We start from the raw sequence: 21,838 nt of genomic DNA, 5'->3' as shown, positions 1-21,838 counted from the left end.
CTGTGAGGGTCCAGGGGCTCCCACAGTCTCCGGGCTGGAAGGGCCTGGAACCTGATTTCCCTCCATGACATCCCAGCTGGGTGTCCTCCAAGTCCCTGCCTGTGGCCTTTCAGGAGCAGGAGGCTCATCCTCTCTGGAGTCAGCCTTTTCCAACTTTACACACTCTGGACTATTAGAAAGTTCTTTCTTTGGTTGTGTCAGCATCTGTGGCTCCCACCTTGTTGTTTTAGCCCTTGAGGCCACATAGAAGTCCTTACTTTCCTCTGGGGGCTGATTCCTCAGGAACAGACACCCTCATCTCTGAGGCCTTCTCTCAGGATATAATTTCCCACCAGCCCTCAGCATTCCAGTTGCTTCTCTGATGGAGCCCCCGCATGTCCAAACATGGGTGAGTGTGTGTGACCCAGTGTGGCTGCTGCCCCTTCCCGGGCCGCCCGCTCACCCTGGCTTTGTCTGTCTTCCCCAGATGACAGCGCTGCCACTCCCAAAACCCCGTGGGGCATCAACATCATCAAGAAGAACAAGAAAGCAGCTCCTAGGGCGTTTGGGGTCCGGCTGGAGGAGTGCCAGCCAGCCACGGAGAACCAGGTGAGTCCCCGCCGTACTCCAGAGCAGGCACAGAAGAGGGGAGACCAAGGCACAGAGGGTCAGAGCTGTGAGGGACTTTGGAACCGACTCTCCGCCTCGTCTTACAGACGCTGCGGTTGGGGGGGGGGTTGGGGGGGTGCAGAGCCCAGGGAGGCGGAGCCCACAGTCTCCGACCTCCACCTGGTGCTCCAGTGCAGACCGCGGCGAGGCTCTGGTGCCCGGAGCCAGAGAGGGCCTTCTGCTCCCCCGCACGGGGCCCCGGGCAGCAGCTCTGGCCTTGCACTGCGCCCGTCGTGGCCTTCCCGCCTCTCCTGGCTCACCGGCGGGGAATCCTGCCCTTTACCTTCCTAACACGTCTGCCCTGTCCCCAGCGGGTCCCCTTGATCGTGGCCGCATGCTGCCGCATCGTGGAAGCACGGGGGCTGGAGTCCACGGGCATTTACCGAGTACCGGGCAACAATGCAGTTGTGTGCAGCCTGCAGGAGCAGCTCAACCGTGGGCCCGGGGACATCAACCTACAGGATGAGGTGGGCGCAGCCGGGGAGTCTGTGGAAGGGGGGAGGGCCCGAGGCCGTGCGTGCGTCTCTTGTGTTCCTCGTGCCCCGCAGTGGGCCTGGCAGCGGGGCTGGGGCACCAAGACGGGTCGGACGGGACCTGCCCTTGCAGACCAGTCCCAGCTGAAGCCTGCTAGGTGCACTCACGGCTGGGGAGCCTCAAGGCAGAGGCTCACAGGCAATGAAATGGGGCCTTGAGGATGAGTAGAGTTCACTAAACGCCACTGAAAGCCGGGTGAGGGCATTCCAGGCTGAGGGGCTGGCCTGGGCGAAGGAGTGGGCCCTCAAGGTTTGCCAGCAGTCAACTCACCTTCTCTGTAAAGGGCCAGGTAGCTGATGTTTTAGGTGTTGGTTACCACACAGTCTCCTGCTCTTCCTCTTTTTTCTTCAGTCCTTAAAAAATTCTTTTTAATCTTTATTTATTTTTGAGAGAGAGACAGAGCATGAGCAGGGGAGGCGCAGAGAGAGAGGGAGACACGGAATCCGAAGCAGGCTCCAGGCTCTGAGCTAGCTGTCAGCACAGAGCCTGACGTGGGGCTCGAACCCACGAACTGTGAGATCATGACCTGAGCTATGACCTCAACTGACTGAGCCACCCAGGCGTGCCCTGTCTTCAGTCTTTTAAACTTGTAAAAACCGTTCTCAGCTCAAGGGCCATACAAAGCCAGGCCACTGGCTGGACTTGACCCACGGGCTGTGCTTTGCAGACCCCTGGCTCAGAAGGGGAGCCTGTGGTATTTTCTGGAGCCCCAGCACTTCGGGTGGTTGCAGCATGAGAAGAGGAGGGGTTGGTCAGATGAGACCAAGTGGGCTGGGGACGGAAGCCTACAGCCACACTTACAAGTTTGCAGCACGTTCAGCAGCCGGTTAAGCCGACTGTGCTCTTTCCCCATGTGTGCCATGGCTGCAACTCCTTGGTAGCGTATGCAGCCTGTTGATTGTATGGGTTGCCCCAAGGGACCTTGGAGACAGCCCTTTCCAGTGGACACTGAGATTTGGCCTCATGCTGTCTCCAATCTAGGCTTCAGACAGGTATGCCGCATTGGCCAAGTCATCATGTCCATCCGTACCAAGTTGCAGAACAAGGAGTAAGTGATTGAGGCCCTGTGTAGGGCCAAGTTCAAGTTCCCTGGCTGCCGGAAGATCCACATTCCCAAGAAGTGGGGCTTTACTAAGCTTAATGTGTATGAATTTGAAGACATGGTGGCTGAAAAGCGGCTCATCCCAGATGGCCGTAGGTCAAATACATCCCCAGCTGTGGCCCCTTGGACCAATGACGGACTCTGCATTCATGAGAACCCCGTTACTGCCCCTCCCTATTCATGCCCACCAATAAATCCTACTTCCTATAAAAAAAAAAAAATCTCAGTTATTAGTTCAGTAAAGCTGGAAAAAAGCCAAAGAAATCTATTTTTTTTAAAGTTTATTTTGAGAGAGAGAGAGTGTGAGAGAGAGATTGAGAGAGAGAGAATCCCAAGCAGGCTCTGCACTGTCAGCATGGAGCCCGATGCAGGGCTCGAATCCACAAGCCATGAGATCATAGCCTGAGCCAGACGTTTAACTGATGGAGCCGCCCCGGTGCCCCCAGAGAAATATATATTAAAATTTTTTTATTAAAAATTTAAAAAAATTTTTAAATGTTTTCCTTGTTTTTGAAATTGAGAGACAGACAGAATGCAAGTAGGGGAGAGGCAAAGAGAGAGGGAAACACAGGCTCCAGGCTCTGAGCTGTCAGCACAGAGCCCAATGCAGGGCTCAAACTCACGAACCACGAGATCATGACCTGAGCCAAAGTCTGAAGCTTAACGGACTGAGCCACCCAGATGCCCCCCGCCAAAGAAATATTTTAATGTGAAAATAAAAGAACAAAAGGATTTGCTGCAGGGCCAGTGTTTCTCAAACTGTGTTCCCCCAGGGAGCTGTGGGATGCCAGGAGCAGGCCAGGGACCCCAGCCATTGCTTGAACTAGAGAAATCTGCTTTGTTCTGTTTTTTTTTTTTTTAATGTCATTTTTGTTTTCATATTGGGTTTTCATGTATGATTCTGTTTGGCAAAAGGGGCTCTGCTGAAAAAGATGTTTTGGAAAACCATGAATCTGGGCAAGGAAGTCCCATGAGTCACATATTTAGTGAAGAAGCTTTATGTGATACCTGACGGTCTTCCTGCCCTTGGGGAGGAAACGGGGAGACACTTACCGAGTGGGACAGTAGCCAGGAGAAAAGGCTGCTCTCTCACTGAGGGCCAGATTGTGTGACAAGGAAGAAAGATGCCAAGGGCTGGAGCAGGTGGTAGACTTGAGTGTTTGAATCCTTGAAGCGTGAACGGGAGGGGGCAGGCGGATGAGAAGGCAGTCTGGGCTGGGAGTGACGGCATTTTCCAAATTCCTCCTTCCTGGGCTGGGGCGGGGCGGGGTGGGGGGGGGGGGGGCCCNGGGGGGGGGGGGGGGGGGAGGCCCAGGGCAGGAGGTGGAGGTCTTTTGATGGCTCCCCTGAAGACTTTGATCTTGACAATAAAGACAATAGGGAGCCTTCGATGGTTCTTCAGCTGGGGAGGCATAAATGAGAGTGGCATCTGCTTTAGCTTATGCTTGATGGATATGAATGAGGGAGACCCAGAGCGAGACATCCAAGGGAGAAATTGCTGACATGGGGGAAGTGTGAGGGGTCAGGAGGACACGGTGGTCCCAGGGGAATAAGGAAGGTGGGCTCGGCTCTAGGAGTTGACCACGTGAGAGGAAGGATGGGGGTGCAGGGAGGAGCCAACATTTGAGCTGGGGGCTGGTGGTATCTCTCTGGCAGAAACCGGGGTGTGGGGCCCGAGAGGGAGGATTGTGTCAGGTATGGGCCCCCCCTGGATTTGGGGTGATGGCACAAACAGGCAGTCCCCGAGGGGGGACTGGAGGATGGGCAGGAGGTGCTGGGGCACAGAGTGGGACGATGGAGGGAACTGCCATGTATGTGGGCAGAGGGTGGGCGGCAAGAGTGAAGGCCAGGCTCCGCGTGGGACAGAGGAGAGGGGGGTCTCAGCTGGGGCTGGGATGAGGGGCAGGTGTGTGCACGTGGGAGGGGTCCAGAAGCGTCGGGTGTGGCAGCTGGGAGATGAGAACAGCTGGAGGTGATGGGCAGGGGGCGGGCCCTGCACTGGCTAGGGGTGGAATGTCCCCGAGGCACATCCGCTGGGCCTTTCCCAGGGAGAAGCAGGGCCAGGGTTGGGGGGCAGCGAGCCCAAGTGAGGGCCCAGAGCGTGAGTGCGCTGAGTGTGCTGCGCGTGTGGCTTTGTCTCTGACACCAGTCCCGTCCTTTGTCTTGGGGACCTGCTGGAAGTTAAGTGCTGTGGACAGGGTGACCGTAACTCCTGTGGAAGCTGACGGGCAGGGCGCTGTTTGTGGGATGGTGTGGGCCCGTTGTATTCAGTGTGTATGTTGTGGAGCTGTGTGTCTCTGTGGAAGGTGTTAGCTTGTTTTCTGGACCCGAGTTAACTCTGAGCCATTCCTGTCAAGGCTGTTACCCTGGATTTCACGCGGAGTGGTGCTGCCCCCTGGTGGACAGAAGGGACAGTGACCCGGCCATGCTTTATTGATTCTTGCATTTAGCAGCCCATTTATTTAAAACAGAGTTTCTTAAAATAATAATAATAAATATAATTAAAATAAAATAAAATAAAACAGGGTTTCTTGGGGCACTTGGGTGGCTCAGTCAGTTAAGCCTCCATCTTTGGCTCAGGTCACGATCTCACGGTTTGTGTGTTCGAGCCCTGTGTCGGGCTCTGTGCTGACAGCTTGGAGCCTGGAGCCTGCTTCAGATTCTGTGTCTCCCTCTCTTTCTCCCCTCCCCTGCTTTCTCTCTCTCTCTCTCAAAAATAAACATTAAAAAAATCAGGATTTCTCAACCTTGATCCTTTGGGCAGAATAATTCTTTGTTGTGGGACAGTGTTCTGCATATCACAGAAAGTTTCACAGCATCCCTGGACTGTTGGTTGTGGAAACCAAAGTGGCTCTGTCCCTGGGGGTGTGATTCTACCCCTGTTGAGAACTACTGACTTTGACCACGTATGTGCCAGGCCCACTGAGCTCGCCGGGTGATAGGAGCGCAGTGGGGGGCAGGACAGCACAGCCCTGCTGGGCAGGTAGGCAGGGAAAGAAAAGAATGCATACAACAGTGACAAAGTGTGGTAAGTACCATAGAAGAAACAAAGTCAGGGCTGTTGTACAGATGACGGGGCAGGGACAGTGGTGGCTGTGTTAACTGTGACTGTCAGGGAGGGCCTCTGCAGAGGTGGCATTTGGGCAGGGTGAGGAGCCTGGCCTGGGAAGGGCAGGGGGGAGACTTCTAGGAGAGGGAATTGGCATGTGCAAAAGGCCCGAGACAGAAAGGTGCCAGGCATGAGTGACTGCTGGGTCACGGGTAAGGAGAGGGGGTCTGAGGGTGGCTCTCCGCTCGATGGGGGGCCCTGGGAGGCAGGAGTGGGTGCTAGTAGGCCCAAGGAGGTCCAACCACCAGGGAGGTTTTCCTCAGTTCCCTCCCATAGTGCTTGTACCAAAGAGGGTACCCGGTGCCTTCTGTGGGTAGGCAGACACTGAAGCTCACTGGGCTTGCTGGAGCAGGGAGGGGTCGGGGCCCGTTGGTCAGGGGGCCAGGACCTAGCTGGGCGCTGTTCTGCCACCACCCTGATGAGTCTTCTTAGCCCAGAGATCCCTGGTCTGGGCAGAGCGTAGTGTGGGTGTACCTCTCCACCCCCTCCCGAGGGCCTGGCCGGTCTGGGCTAGTGTGGAGGCGTGGGTGCCTGGGGGGATGGGGGTTTGGCATCCCGCTGGGCCTGCCTGGGACCTGATGTCTTTGCTCTCTCCCCAGCGCTGGCAGGACCTCAATGTGATCAGCAGCCTGCTTAAGTCCTTCTTCCGAAAACTGCCCGAGCCTCTTTTCACCGATGGTGAGTAGGGGGCGGAAGTGGGGGACAGGAGGAGGAGGGACACCTGTCCATGCTGCACTCTGACCACTTTGTTTTGTTGGGTTTGTTGGCTTTACTCTTTGGGACTTTTTTTTTAATGTTTATTTTTTGAGAGAGAGAGAGAGAGAGAGACAGAATGCGAGCAGGGGAAAGGCAGAGACAGAGGGAGACACAGAATCTGAAGCAGGCTCCAGGCTCCGAACTGATAGCACAGAGCCCAACACGGGGCTCGAACTCACAAACCGCGAGATCATGACCTGAGCCAAAGTTGAGGCTTAACTCCCCGAGCCACCCAGGCACCCTGGGTTTTTGTTTTAATATAAGAGAAACATGTGCATATAACCAACTTAGTATAGATGCAAATAAAACCCAAAGGTCCCTGTCACCCTCCTGGCCCCTATCCCTGGAGGTGATCCTAACACTTCCTGAGCATTGACTACATGCCAAGCACCGCTCCCTACAGCAACTCCATGAAGGTACTATGATCTCCACTGGACAGATGAGGAAACAGGTTAAATCTTTTGCCCAAGGTCACATGCATTGTCAGTGTCCGAGCCAGGATTCGGCCCCAGGTATCTGGCCCCAGAGCCCAGCTCTTGACCGTTTGCTGAGCTGCTTGTTTCCCAGACCTTCTTACACACACGATGGAGACATACGTGCACACATAGGGTCTAGAGCTGGGCGAGTTCACCGGCATGCCGGCAAACGTTTGACATCAGGCTCTCAAGGGAAAAAGCCTTGATCTGTAGTGTTTTCCAGTCTCCATGGTACAATTTCTCCCACTATGCCCTGTTTCAAGCTACCTAAGCTGCCACCAACGTGGAGTCAGGAAGAGATGAACACCTTCGGCCCCCAGGAGCCGGCGTGTGCGGGGTTGTTCTTAACAAAAGGAGGCTTGTCATTCTGAGATTCATTCATGTCTGTACAAAGAGCTCTACCTGATTCTTTTAAAGCAAACCACCTGATAGTTCATAGTCTGAAAAGACTATAATTTGCCTAATCACTCCCCTATTGATGGATATTTAGGTTGTATTCAAATTTCTGCTCTTGCAAAACATGCTGCAATGACTTTCCTTGAATGTGTCCCTACATGCCTGGGTCGGTGTCCTGAAGGTGGGTTCCTAGACAGTAGAATTTCTAGGTCAGAGTCCTGGTCAACGTTTTTGAAAGCCAATGTCAAGTTACCCTCTGAGAAGAAGGCCCTACTTGATACTCTTACCAACAGCCTAGGAGAGAATTGGTTTCCAGACGCCCCCATCTACCGTAGATGTTATCAACATCTTAGACTTCTGTTAATTGGATGAGGGCAATGTCATTCCATTACTGTTTTCATCTTCATTTCTTTCATTATTAGGGAAATGAACTATCTTTTCATTAGTTTATTGGCCTTTTCTGTTTTCCGTTCATTTCCTGTTCAGACTGCGTGCCCGTTTTCCGATTGGGTTGTTTGTCTCTTTTGGTATTGATTTGTACGAGACAAGCTCTTGTATGTTATGGGCATTAACCCTTTGTTAGTTTTTGCAGAGATTCGCTCTTGGTCTGCCATTTGTCTATTAACTGTTCAGGGAAGAAATTGAAGACAAGTGTAGTCAAGGCAGTTAATCTTTAATGGATTCTGCATCTCATGTTTAAGAAGACCTTTATGATTGTAACAATAGTTTCTTGGTTTTCTCGATATTTTAGTAACTTACATTTGGCTCTACAGTGCAGTTACACGTGTTTGTGTATTATGTGAGCTGGAAGTGGATTTTTGTTCCCCCAACAAGATAGCTAATCGTCCCAGGGACATTTATGGACACCTCCATCTTTCCCCACAGATTTGAAATACTGCCTTTATCACATAGTTAAGATCCACATGGCCTGTTCCTCGCCTTTCCGTGTCCTTGTCCTCGGTCAGCCTCCTCTGTGAGGCCCATGCTGCTTGGCCATGCTGTCTTTTTAGTACATTTCAGGATCGGATAGGGCGAGTCGTGATTCTTCCTTTACACAATATTCTCAGCTATCCTTACATGTCTACTCATCAGATGAGTTTGAGAATAAACTTACCCTGTTCCAAGTTCCCCATGCATTTCTTCACAAGGGAGTTGGCGGGCATTTTGACACATGTGGGGTGGGCATCTGGAGGCTGAAAGAGCCCCTCCCTCTTTCTAGGTAACCTCTTCTGACCTTGAGGTGTCCTTGTCCCGGAGCCTGGGGCGAGGACCTCTTTTCCAGTATCCACGTGCGGCTCAGGTCTTATTTCTTCCCAAACGTAGCCGCGCTGCCCCCGGCCGGGTGCGGCCCCAAGTACAGCTGTAGTGGGTTTGGTGGCTGCAGAGCGGCCCCCCTCCCCAAACTTGAGCAACCTGGGCCTCCTCGGCTTGGAAGCACCCTGAAGTTGGGAGAAGGGATTGCCTCCCACCTCTCTAAAGAGCCTTCACTGTGTTCTAGACAAATACAACGACTTCATCGAGGCCAATCGCATTGAAGACTCGAGGGAGCGGATGAAGACACTCCGGAAGCTGGTAAGGAAAGAGAGATGCCCCTCTGTGACCTTGGAGAAGCCCTTCTCCACTCTGGGCCTTGGTTTCTCCATCTGTCCAAGGTGGGCTGGCTGGAGGGTGGTTTCCAGATCCCGGAGGTCGGGCAGTGGGAGCCCCTGTGGGGTGTGGTGGGGAGGTGGGGAGGCCATCACAGCACCATGGCCCTTCTTGCTCCCGTCCAGATCCGGGATCTCCCAGGGCACTACTATGAGACACTCAAATTCCTCGTGGGCCATCTGAAGACCATTGCCGACCACTCGGAGAAAAACAAGGTGGGGGGACTCTTGGCCTGGAGTGTGGGGGAAGGAGGTGTGTAGGGTCCTTTCAGCATATTCTAGGCTCTTCCAGGTCAGATAATCCCAAGGCCCTCTAGGCACGCCCTCCTCCTTAAAGCTCATTCTGTCTCCACCCCACCCTTCCAAGCCAGCCAGTAAGTACTTCTTCCCCAGAGAGCCATCTCCTCAGTTTCTGAGGGTCTCCTGAAGGCAGAGCCACAGTCCCTCTGTGTCTGATAGAAATCTATCCTTGGATTTATCTCACATCCCTTTCAATGAATTTTTTTTCTTTTTTCCTTTTTAAAAAATGTTTTATTTTAAATAATGTCTACACCCAACATGGGGCTCGAACTCATAACCCCAAAATCAAGGGTTGCTCACTCTACAGAATGAGCCAGTCACGCACGCCATGTTGCATTTCTCTAATCAGACCTCTGTGTCTTCTGGTTCTGCGGCGGGGAAAAGAATGAATGGAGCTATAGAAATTCTCCCAGTTTTAAAATACCCTTAGAACTGCCAGCAGGTCCTTGTTCTGGCATCTCTCACTGTTAGCACAGTATGGGTGAGCAGGTCGGGCACTGCCCTTGGCTGCCCGGCCTGGGGATGAACGAGGCTGAAATCTGGCCTGTGCTCTACTTACCAGGCATTTCCATGCCCAGCAAGGAGGTGTCCATCCCTTAAACCAGGCATAGCTCCGGATGGGCCTTGGGCCTGGGGGGCCCAGGGTGAGGGAGGCCTGGGGGACTGGAGGTCAGAGCTCGTGGGGTGTTGATGCTGACCTGCCTTCCTCTCTTGCCCAGATGGAGCCCAGGAACCTGGCCCTGGTCTTCGGGCCGACGCTGGTGAGGACGTCGGAGGACAACATGGCGGACATGGTGACCCACATGCCTGATCGCTATAAGATCGTGGAGACGCTGATCCAGCACGTAAGCAGCCACCCCGGGCTGAGGCCCTGTCCCCCTGGGCATCTCACTCCTGCTCGCCTGGGCAGATGCGCTTAGTGGAGGAGGAAGCAGCTTCAGCAAATGCTCCTGGGATGGCAAATGCCCTTCAGAAGTGATGGGCTGCGTTTCCAGACCAAACAGGAATGGATCTTAGAATCCCTGTCTTTCTAGGATGTTTCTAGGAGAATCAGGAAGCCCTGGAACTTCTAAGATGTGTGAGGGTCAGAGGGCAGAGGAAGGTCAGGGAAAGTGCTGCTGGGTTGGACAGCCAAGGGGGGAGTGCAGGGGCACATTCAGAAGGGGGCCCCAGGAGAAGCGTCCTGGTAGAAACAGGCAGACAGGTGTAGGGAGCTGGGGCAGAGCTGTGCCTTGGCGGCCCCACTGAGGCTTGGGGGAGCAAATGATGCCCGGGGAAGGGAGGTAGATGAGGCATGTGGAGCAAGGGCTGAGGCAGGAGGCTGCGCTTGTCCTCCGTGTGTCTTGGGCTGGTCTCCCCCCTTCTCAGGGCTTCCTGGAGACACCAAAAGCCCTGTGGTGTCTGTGAGGATTCTGGTTATTGTTCGTGATGGGATGAGTACCTAGAGCGGCCAGCAGAGGGCGCAGGAGGCCTTGGTCCTCTGGAGCCAAACTCAGGGCGTCACTGCCCCCTTCTGGGGCACTGAGGGATGTTTTTATAAATCGTAAGCTTTCAAGAAAAAAAATCATAGATTTCCCATTTCCAAATCTGCTTGTGGATAGAACCAGACCCCCTCCTGCCAGGAGAAATAAGACTGGCAGCTGGCCAGGGGAATGGGGTCCTCAGCTTCTGCAACCTCACAGACACTTTAGGGAAGGGAAACTGGGTCATGTGACTCCCATTTTACAGATGAGGAAACCGGTGCTCAGAGAAGTAAAGTGACTTGCTCAAAGTCACACAGCTAATAACGCGGCAGCCCCAGGATTGTAAGCCAGCTTTGTCTGACCAAAGTCTGTGCTCTCCTCTGCCCCTACTGGGAGGCCAGACTCCTGGGTCCATCCTAGAGCTGGCGTGGCTGGCCAGGGTCAGTGAAGTGAGGCAATGGGGTAGACTTTGGTCATGCTGACTGGCCTTGCCCGCAAGGTTGCCAGGCAGGCTCAGGGACCCTGACGAGGCCTTAGTCTGGGAAATCTCCCTTGGAAAAGTTCAGCTCCCCAGTCTAACAGGTAGCCCCTGGAGCCCCTGAGTGTGTGCTTTGGGAGGGTGCTGGTGTGGAAGAAAGGGAGACGGGCCCCATGGCTCCTGGAGAAGTCCCCAGAAGCCTGAGGTCTGTGGTCAGTTGGGATGTCAGGAATAGCAGTCTTCAGGGAGAAGGGAAGCCCAAAGTGTGTCCACTTACCTTCTCCTTGACCCCCAAGAGGGAGTCTCCAGCCAATGGCAGCCCCTCTTCTGGGTAGGGTGCTGGTGGCGGGGGCCGGGGGGACATATCTGTCTTCTTCACAGGAGTACTCTCAGCGTCCAGCCTAGTGCTTGGCACGTAAGGAACACTCAGAGTTTAATGAATGAATCAATCAATCAATCAATCAATTGCTCTTGAGGTTATACCATTCAGGGCTTTCCCACCCAGGGATTCATTCCCGGGAACTAACTGAGCCGGCGACTCTCCGTTTGCCGCCTCGTTGGCACTTGAACATAACCAGCCTGGACAGTTGTCAAGGGAAAGAGCTACCCCCGTGCAGTCCCCTCGAGTCCACCCACCCAAGTTTGCCAGCGTCTGATCACGAGATTGTACAGCCATGGACTGGGGTAGTCACAAGCCTAGGCAGTATTGGACTCTGGCAGAGACTTCTCTAACTCTGGCCCTGAGCCCCTGGCCAGTTAGTGGATGGTTGAAGGTCGGGGGTGGTTTTGCGGCCATCACCTGGCCTCCCTGTCTGGCGCTCCTGGCAGAACTCTTGGACAGCAGAGCTGGGAGGGGCCTTAAGGCCCCCAGACCCATCCTTGCATCGTTCGGAGGGTGGAAAGTGATGTGTGAAGAGGGTCACTCAGCACCATCGCGGCAGAATGGAGGTGGGCAGGCCCAGGTGTTCACCTCCCCGTGGCAAGTCACCAGTCAGCTCGCACCCACGTTTACTAAGTCAGCTGAAACCCAAAGGCCATGTCAGGGGATTTGTTCAAACGTGATTCTCACGCTATGTGCACTGGGGTTTCTCAGCCTTAGCACTAGTGGCCTCTGGGGCCAGGTGATTCTTTGTGGGGGGGGCTGTCCTGTGTATCGCAGGATGGTTAGCAACATCGCTGGGTCATCCCTCCAGTGTGACAGCTGAAGGTGTCTGCAAACTTTGCCAAATGCCCCCGGGGGGCGGGGGTGGGGGTGGCAGCGTCCCCATGGTTGAGAACCACTGAGGTAGCACCTGGACTCCAGAGCCAACCTGCCTGAAGTTCAACTCTGGCTCTGCTCCTTACATGCTGTGTGGCCTTGAATAAGGCACTTGCCCTCTTTGTGCCTCAGTTTCCTCATCTGTAAAGTGGAGATAATAATGCTTACCTGGGGTGCTTGGGTGGCTCAGTCAGTTAGGTGTCCGACTTTGGCTCAGGTCATGATCTCACAGTTCGTGGATTCGAGCCCCGCATCCAGGCTCTGTGCTGACAGCTAGCTTAGAGCCTGGAACCTGCTTCGGATTCTGTGTCTCCCTCTCTCTCTGACCCTCCCCTGCTCACGCTGTCACTCTCTCAGAAATAAATAAAAACATTTGAAAAAATAATAATAATAATGCTTACCCTTACATATTGTGAGGGTTACATGAGTTAATGTCTAAGAAGAACTTAAAACGCCACTTAGCAGGTAAGAAGTGTTGTGTGAATGAGCAGCCACCGTGATCGGCCGCATCGGCATTATTCTGTGCCCGGTGCTCAGACGTGGAGGGGACTTGAACCCAGGCCCTGCTCTGAAGGAGCAGTGCCCCAGTGAAGATGTCATTTCTTCATTCTCTGGTCTACGGCCAGAAGGCCCATGGAAGGACCTAACCCTGCCCCAGGTGTAGGGCTGGGAGCGTTGTCAGGGGCGAATTTAGCCAGTCAGAGAAGGGAGAAAGCATTCCAGGCACAGGAAATTTGAGAAAGAGAGAAAGTACAAGTAGGGGAGGGACAGAGAGAGGTGGAGAGGGAGAATCCCAAGTAAACTCCGTGCTGTCAGTGCAGAGACCAACTCGGGACACGAACCCATGAACCGTGAGGTCATGACCTGACCAGAGGTCAAGAGTCAGATGTTTAACTGACCAAGCCACCCAGACCCTCCTGGATCATAGGGGAGATCCATTTTCAGTTTTTTTGAGGAATCTCCATGCCAGTTTCCATAGTAGCTGTGCCAATTTACATTCCCACCAACAGTGTGTGAGGGTTCCCTTTTCCCCCACATCCTCATCAACATCTTATAACAGCCATACAGGATTTCATTTTCCTTCTCACCACAATTTCAGAAGTAGGTACTCCTGTTATGCCCATTTTACAGATTAGTAAAGAGACTCGGGGAAGTCATTTCCCTGAGGTGAACTTGAGCCCAAGAAGACCGACTTTTGATTTTGCATTATTTCTTATCCTTCCTTCTCTTTCTTATTTCTCTCTTGTGCCGCTTATTAGTTAATAATGTGCCCGATTGTGATGAATAACTGAGGTTCATGGCACATGGTCATGATCAACCTGCAAGTCTCCTTGTTACCCCTTCATTCTTGACCCCACTTTACCCACGCCATAATTACCCACGTTGACTGATGAATACGTATCCTTTCAATCCACATTCCCTGTCTTATTGTATTTATTTATTCTTAAACAAACAGTATTTTTTAAAAGTAACCTCTCTGCCCAATGTGGGGCTCGAACTCATGAGCCCTAGATCGAATCGCATCCTCTACCAGCTGAGCCAGCCAGGCGCTACTAATATTCTATATGTTTTAACTTTCAATCAGTGAGCTTAGCTCATTGATTCTAACTTCTGTGTTATTAAGACCTATCTCTGCCATCTTAAGTGTCATTTTTTTGTTTATCCCATTTTGATTTTACTTCTTTTCCATCTGTCCGACCTTGCTTTGGCTGGATTGATTTTTGTTTTTTTGATACGAAAATTACATAATTTCGGGGTGCCTGGGTGGCTAGTGGGTTAAGCATCCAGCTCCATCTCAGCTCAAGTCATGATCTCACAGTTCGTGAGTTAAAGCCCTGAGTCAGGCTCTGTGCTTTCAGCGTGTGGAGCCTGCTTGGGATTCTGTCTCTCCCTCTCTCTGCCCCTCCCACACTCTCTCTTGCTCTCTCAAAATAAATTTTAAAAAATTACACAATTTATAAAGCCCATCCTGTGTTTAATTATACAGTTATAATAGCCTATACTTTTGTTTCACTTTCACTGATAATCTCTAAAGCTCATCAATATCCATTGTCTTCCCTCCACCACATCTAAAAGCCAAGTGTCTTAGCGTACTCTCACCTATCACCAGTTTCTCCTCTGTGTTCGAAATCCACGGTGTCATGGATGTACTTTGTGTGTGTTCGTATATGCATATGAGTATCCTTGCTTGGGTTGATGGACGTGGATCCTTACCTCTCAGAGCTTGTCATTCCACCCTGGAGTCATTTCTTTCTTCTTCTTCTTCTTTTTTTAAGTTTTTTTTTTTTTAAATATTGATTCATTTTTGAGAGAGAGAGAGACAGAATGGGAGTGGGGGAGGGGCAGAGAGAGAGGGAGACACAGAATCTGAAGCAGGTTCCAGGCTCTGAGCTGTCAGCACAGAGCCCGACGCAGGGTTCGAACCCATGAACCACGAGATCATGACCTGAGCCGAAGTTGGGCGCTCAACCAACCAAACCACCCAGGTGCCCCTGGAGTCGTTTCTTTATGTGCTCATATACACAGTTAAGAGAGTCTTTGTGCAGCAAGCTTTCTGATGTCTTTGAGTAGTTTTAGTTCACACCCAACTGAGAGTTTAGCAGGGTATAAAATCCTAGGCTCAAAATCCCTGTGTTCTTAGTCCAGCAATACAGGAAAATATTATTTACCTTCTTGCGTCTGTTGCTGCCGAAAGTTCTAGTTACAGCTAATACTTGCTCGTTTGTAAGCAACCTGTTTCTGTTTTTCAGAAAACTTTTAGGATTTTATCTTCAAGATTCTTACATTTCACAACACATACTTAAGAGCGGGGTTTTGGGGCGCCTGGGTGGCTTAGTCGGTTAAGCGTCCGACTTTCGTTTAGGTCATGATCTCGCGGTTCGTGGGTTCGGGCCCCGTGTCGGGCTCTGTGCTGACTGCCAGCTCAGAGCCTGGAGCCTGTTTCAGTCTGTGACTCCCTCTCTCTCTGACCCTCCCCTGCTCACGCTGTCTCTCTTTCTCTCTCTCCTAGAAGTAAATTTTAAAAACATTTAAAAAAAAAAAAAAAGCGGGGTTTTTACTTTATTTTCTAGCCTGTTTGGCATTTGTGTGAAAACCCTTGCCTGCCTGCCCCTCAGGGAACCTCTAACATTTCCTCCTGGCACTTCCTTTTTCTGGCTGGGGGAGGGAGTGCCACCCCAGTGGCTAGTGTGGTGCCCAGGGCTGGTGAGGGGTACACAGCTCTGGCTGCGGCAACAGATGGGGGCCTTCTCTCTGCAGTGGACCCAGCCTGCACTAGATGGCGCTGCTGTCCCCGCTTCTGGCTTGCGGTTGGGCGTGAGCCCCAGAGATGTGTTCTGGACAATGTCTAGTGAAAAACAGGCGGAGAGGCTCTCCCTGAGCCAGCCCTCCATCAATCCTCAGCCCTTCCCATTCCAGGCTGCATTTCCCTCCCACACTGGGGTCCATCCTTTTCTCTCCCCAAGGGTTTCTCAGAGTCTGCGGGGCTGGGTCCTGGGACCCATCCACCTCCCTTGGGAACATCTAGTGACCAGGCCAGCCTGGGTGCTGTTGAGAAGGCCCTTCTCCTGCCCCCATTCCATATGGCATCTGAGTGGAGTCCCCTGGACTGTGCATCTCCGGAGCCTGTGCCTCCATCTTCCCTCAGCCCCTTCCCACGCTGAGTTCACCACTTCCTTTTGTCTCCTCTGCAGTCAGACTGGTTCTTCAGCGATGACGAGGACAAGGGAGAGAGAGTAAGTGCTGCAGGGGGAGGGCGGGGTGGGTCTGGTCTGAGGTGGGCCTGGAGGGGGCCGGCAGTAAGACTCAACCAGGGGAAGGTTCCTGCCCTTGGGGCTTCCCAGTCTGATGGAGGAAACATAAGCTCTCTTCTCAGGAGCCTTCAATCTAATGGGAGACGCAATCCTTGCCTTCATGAGCCGCCAGTCTTGGGGGGGGGGGGTAGATATCAGCCTTACCCTAAGGGAACTGAGTCCAGTAGCAAAGGCAGACCCCACCCTCCAGTCTTATGTGGAGGCTATAGGTCTTAGGAAGATCCAGTCTGATGGTGGAGACACAGCTCCTGCCTTTAGCTGAGGAGCAGTTCCGGCCTTTGGGGTTCAGTCAAGGTGTTGGAGAAGGCACAGAACAGTCTATTGGGGAATGTATAGGACCTGCCTTCAAGAGTGATGAGAGAGACAGTTGGTGAGCCCCAATCTGATGGAGGAGTCATGAGTCCTGCCTCAGGTTACCCCGTTTTACGGGATCCACAGTCTAGCCATCTGAGGGCACACTGGCTGACCCTCCTCCTGTTTGCAGACCCCTGTGGATGACAAGGAGCCTCAATCAGTGCCCAACATTGAGTACCTCCTGCCTAACATTGGCAGGACAGTGCCCCCTGGCGACCCAGGTTCAGGTGAGTGCAGGGACTTGGGTAGGGGTGGGAGCGGGGGGTGGGATTCACATTCCCAAGGGTCCCAGATGCCCGGCCAGAGGCCCAACTTCCCTGCTCTGCCCCCGCAGGGCCCTTCCCTGCCCCCACCACGGAGCCCCGGGCTCTGGCGGGACCTGCACCCCTTTGGGAGGTCTGGCTTGCCTGTGGGCCCGCCTCCTTGTCTGCTGAGCTGCCCCTCCCCCGGGCTGGGTAGGGGCTTTGTTCACCCTCCTTCACTGGTTTCCTTCCTGAGCTTTTTATTTCTCATGGGCTGTGTCCTTCTGGGCATGTACCTCTTTTTAATTTTTCTTCCTTTTCTCCTTGCACCCCTCCGCCCTCCTCTCTCTTCTCCCTGTGCTCTCCTCCCGCCTCTTCTCCCCTTCCCCTCCTCCAGCGGACCTGTTGGAGATTTAAAGGGTACAGTGTGGCATTTGCGGCCTCGGTCACTAACAGTGGCGGGTGATTATAAGAAGGCTGGGCAGGCCCGAGGGGCAGGTAGAAAGGTCCCGGGCTGTGAGCACCTCTCCCTTGACATACCGGCTACCCACGCTTGTTAGCAACTCACCCCCACCCCAGCCCTCCCGTCTGAAAGCCCCTTCTCAGAAGGAAGGAGGCATTTGTCGGAGCTGGATCCTATCCCCTTGCCGGGAAGTCTGGGCACCCCATGGCTGCCCCCTCAGCCCCACCCCAGTGCCCAGACTCTGGGCTATTCTCTGCCCTGAACCCGGTCACTTCTAGTTACCTGGACAGCAGGAGGCTTGGCTGGTAGGGGGACCCCGCCTGTCTGTACGCCAGTGATGTCACCCTTAGAAGCCTCTCTCTAACTGTGGCTCCTGCCTTGGTTGGCTCCGAGGGCGGACTTGTCCTGCTTCTGAAACCAGAGCCCCTGGTCACTCAGCCCCTAAGTCCTGTTTCGGGGCCGTGGACACTTATAGCAGCGTAGCCCAGAACAGCACCCCCTTGGCTCCGGGCACTGACTTCCCCCGCCCTGTGGGTGAGCCACCCTTAGTGTTCTGACTGCCCCTGTCTCCGACAGAGGCATAGCACAACACCCCTAGTGGCAATAGGCAGGCTGAGGAGGGAGCCAGAGGACAAGGTGGGTGGGGATGGAAGAGAGGAGCCCCCCGTTTCTTCTAATCACCTGCTGCCACTCCCCTGCCTCATGTGTGTCACTGTGTGGTCGGCCATCTGCTCCTCTCACTGTGTGCAGGGGAGGGCTGGGGAGGAGGACTCACTTGCTTGCCAGAGTGTGGATTAACCGTGCCTGCCCACTGCCCCCGTCAGACCCCGGGGGGTCCTTAGATCAGCCCATACCCTCCCCAGTCCTGGAGAAGACACAGCCAGGATTTGGGGTGATCACCCCAATGATCTTTAAGAGTGGGACCCAAGTCCCACTGATGTCATGATTTTACTCTTCTTCATAACTCCGGTAATAAACAGGGCCTTGCCCCATAAGGCAGATTGATGTGGAGCCTGAGGGTGGAGCCTATCGAGGCCCTAATCACCAGCCCACTCTGCCTCCCGGGTCCCACCCACTCGGTGTCTGCCCCTCTACTCCGTCATTCACGGGGTCCCTCTTCTTTCTCCTGTTCTGGAAGTGGGGGGTGGTGGTGAGGGTAGATGTAGGGCACCCACATGTCTATGCACCGTGTGGTCTCCATTTCTCCAGAGCATCTGTGATTTGCTGTGTTTCATTGTGGTTTCTGTGGATTGCACCTGACATTTGGCATTTTCTCCCTAGTGCTTCAGAGGAACAGGGACGGGAGGGGAGGGGAGAGGAGCTAGGCCCAAAGAGAAGCCCTCCTTGCCCTTGACCCTGGCAAATGAGGCTCTTAGGACTGGCAGCCTGATGTCACTTCCTGCCTCGAAAGGAAGTGGTGACTGCCATCAGTATCTGCTCCATCCTTGTCCCACGGCAAATGACATTAGAAGCCCATCACATTCCCAGGACCTGGGGAGAGCTCAGGTGTCTGACCTCCCTGGTGTCTGCAGCCTCCGGGGAGAGGGAATTGTGTTCGCAAGGCAGCCTTCTCCTGCCCCAAGTTAACTTTCATTTGTATTTCTCTCACCGACAGATTCCACCACCTGCAGTTCAGCCAAGTCCAAGGTAAGTGCCAAAGCAATTCTGAAGGCTTTATCCCTGTTTAAGCCATCTCGCTTTTTAATTTTGGTCAAGGGAATTGGGAAGAGTGCCCCCAGACACTGAGGAAGTTGCTGGTCACTGGGGAGGAAGGTAGGAGGTACTGTGTGTATGAGGTAAGGGGAGAAGTTGCTCACCTTGGCCGTACTGAGTGAGGCATCTCGTGGAACAGAAGGATCCGGCTTGGGAGTTAGGTGGCCAGGGGGGCAGTGTTCCCAGTGGTTAGAAGCACACAGGCCGCATGCCTGGGTGGCTCAGTCGGTTAAGTGTCCGACTCTTGATTTCAGCTCAAGTCATGATCTCACGGTTCATGTGATCAAGGCCCGTGTTGGGTTCCACGCTGACAACACGGAGTCTGCTTGGGTGTCTCTCTGTCTTCATCTCTCTCTCTCTGCCCCTCCCCCTCCTCTCTAAGAATAAATTATTTAAAAATTAAAAAAAAAAAAAAGGCAGCACAGACAGTCCTGGGTCTAAGTCCTGGCTCCACCACTAAAGCTTCAGGATATCAGGCAAGTTGTTCAACCTTTTTCTTTAAAAAAAATTTTTTTTAACATTTATTCATTTTTGAGAGACAGAGAGAGACAGAGCATGAGCAGGGGAGGGGCAGGGGGTGGGGGGACACAGAATCCGAAGCAGGCTCCAGGCTCTGAGCTGTCAGCACAAAGCCCGACGTGGGGCTCAAACCCATGGACCGGACCGTGAGATCATGACCTGAGCCGAAGTCAGACGCTTAACCGACTGAGCCACCCAGGAGCCCCTTGTTCAACCTTTTTCTGACCCTTGGCTTCCTCACCTGTCAATGATGCGTAATATTAATCCCGTTACAACTATGTGTGCTATAATTACTATTCTTCTTGCTATGGGCAGGAGAGCCCATAGCAAGCAGAGCAGAAGGAAATCACAAAGATAAGAGGATAAAGCAATGAAATTGAAAACAGTTGAGAAAAGCAGTGAACCCAAAGCTGGTCTTTTTGAACCAGCTCTCACAGCCAGCCCTCTAGTCACCCTCCAGGGCTTGCCCTCTGACACAGAAGCTTTAGGTGAGGATGTAGAGCTTGATGGCCGAGGGGGTTTGTGTCTTAGTCAGATCTGGCTGCCGTAACAAAATGCCACAGACTGGATGGCTTGAACAACAGAAATTTATTTTCTCACAGTCCTTTATATTATTATTATTTTTTTAAATGTTTTATTTATTTCTAGGAGAGAGAGAGAGAGAGCGTGAGCAGGGGAGGGTCAGAGAGAGAGGGAGTCACAGACCGAACAGGCTCCAGGCTCCGAGCTGGCAGTCAGCACAGAGCCCGACGCGGGGACCAAACCCATGAACCGCGAGATCATGACCTAAGTGAAAGTCGGACGCTTAACCGACTAAGCCACCCAGGCGCCCCTATATTATTATTATTATTATGTCTATATACTTTAGAGAGAGAGAGCGACAGAATATGAGCGGGAGAGGGGCAGAGAGAGGGAGACACAGAATGGGAGGCAGGCTTCAGGCTCTGAGCTGTCAGCATAGAGCTCAAGGCGGGGTTCGAACTCATGAATTGCGAAATTGTGTCCTGAGCCCAAGTCGGACGCTTAACCAACTGAGCCACTGGGGCACCCCATTTTCTCACGGTTCTTGGGGCTAGATGTCCAAGATCAAGGTGTCAGCACCGTCGGTTTCTGGTGAGAGCTCTTTCTGTCTTCTAGATGGCCGCCTTCTTGCTGTGTCCTCATATAGCAAAGAGAGGGAGATTGTAATAGTGCCCTTTTAATAATAGCACTAATGCCACCATAAGGGCATGGCCTCATTACCACCCAAAGGCCCCATCTCCAAATACTATTCCATTGCGGAGTAGGGCTTCAGCATATGAGTTTGGGGAGGGGGCACAAGTCTGTCCATAGCAGTGGGTGAAATCACTAAACTTTGGTGATTGAACTGGACACTCATTTCCGCCTGGGTCTCTAAGCACTGGCCAGGTCCCAGTGAGCCCAGTGCGCCAGACACATAGTGTGCCTGTGGGGACGGGGAGCTCACTCCATCGTAAGATGGCTGTGCCTGGGAGCAAGTTCATTATAGTGACCCGAACCTAGCTCCTTGTTCCTTCCACCCATCGCTCCTGCCAGCCCCCCGGTTTCCCGTAGCCTCTCCTGGTCCTTTATGTAGATGTACTGATCTCTGCGTTCCGGGAAGTGACCATTGTGACCACTCTGCTTCTGCTAGCTGGGATGAGCAGATAATTTGATCAGAGGGTCCTAGTGGCCCCTCAAGCGCCTCAGAGAGCACTGGCCAGAAAAGAGAGTGGCACTGGCTGCTCTGGGCCTCGGGTTGGTCACAGCAGAACTGCCCTATGGCACAGCCCCAGGGATTGCCTTCTGGAGCCCGGCCGCGCTGACAGCCAAGGCCCCGGAGCTGCAGGCTTATGAATCCTGCCTCCCTGACATGCATCAGCTGTCTCAGAGCTAGCCGCTGTGAGAGAGGGTACATGGGATGCGGGGGCCACATGAGGCATCTCTGTGTCTTCACTCATTATCACACCGTGGCTGAAACAGGAACACCTGCGAGACGGGGTCACAGGGCAGGTCATTCCAGCCCAGCAGGGGGACTAGTTTCAGCCTGTGCTTCTGCGAGGCCTCCTGTGTTGAGGAGACTGCATTCACCCATTTGTCCATCCATTTAACATTTATGTATGTATGTATGTGACGGGGGGAGGGGGGGTTGGGTAGAGCGAGAGAGGGAAAGAGAGAATCCTAAGCAGGCTCTGTACTGTCCGTGCAGAGCCCGAAGCGGGGCTTGAACTCCTACATAGTGAGATCATGCCCTGAGCCGAAATCAAGAGTCGGATGCTCAACAGACTGAGCCACGCAGGCGCCCCCATTCACTTAACATTTACTGAGCCCCTGTTATGTGCTGGGTGCTGCACTAGGAGTCGTGGATACAAACACAAATGGGCCACAGGCCTTGCTGTCAAGGAACTCTGACCGTGCTACAGATGATGTGGAAACAGAGCTGTTCTGATGGGTGAAGAGCAGGTGTGGATGTGTTTTCAAAGGGCCATGGGAGGGCTGAGAGGTGGCTGTCCGGAGGACGCCGTATTTGAGCTGGGCCTGAGAAGAGGACTGAGAGCTGGTAAATCACATA

At 53.2% G+C, this 21,838-nt stretch overlaps 1 protein-coding gene and 1 pseudogene across 1 annotated transcript in view; both read left to right on the top strand.

Annotated features, from left to right (window-relative positions):
- The window catches only part of ARHGAP23 (Rho GTPase activating protein 23), a 49,741-nt gene that overhangs the window by 26,272 nt on the left and 1,631 nt on the right, over window positions 1–21,838 (top strand). Inside the window, 9 exon segments of the mRNA XM_077779148.1 lie at window positions 467–588; window positions 960–1,115; window positions 5,993–6,071; window positions 8,520–8,593; window positions 8,794–8,883; window positions 9,687–9,812; window positions 15,859–15,900; window positions 16,463–16,559; window positions 18,653–18,684. Of these exon segments, the coding sequence (XP_077635274.1) occupies window positions 467–588; window positions 960–1,115; window positions 5,993–6,071; window positions 8,520–8,593; window positions 8,794–8,883; window positions 9,687–9,812; window positions 15,859–15,900; window positions 16,463–16,559; window positions 18,653–18,684 (818 nt within the window).
- Window positions 2,000–2,116, top strand: LOC144244133 (small nucleolar RNA SNORA70; annotated as a pseudogene).

This window comes from Crocuta crocuta, unplaced genomic scaffold (assembly GCF_008692635.1).
Source record: "Crocuta crocuta isolate KB4526 unplaced genomic scaffold, BGI_CrCroc_1.0 scaffold68, whole genome shotgun sequence".
In the NCBI taxonomy this organism is placed as follows: Eukaryota; Metazoa; Chordata; class Mammalia; order Carnivora; family Hyaenidae; genus Crocuta; species Crocuta crocuta.
The sequence above is the reverse complement of the archived record's forward strand: the minus strand, read 5'-3'. Positions and strand labels throughout refer to the sequence as shown.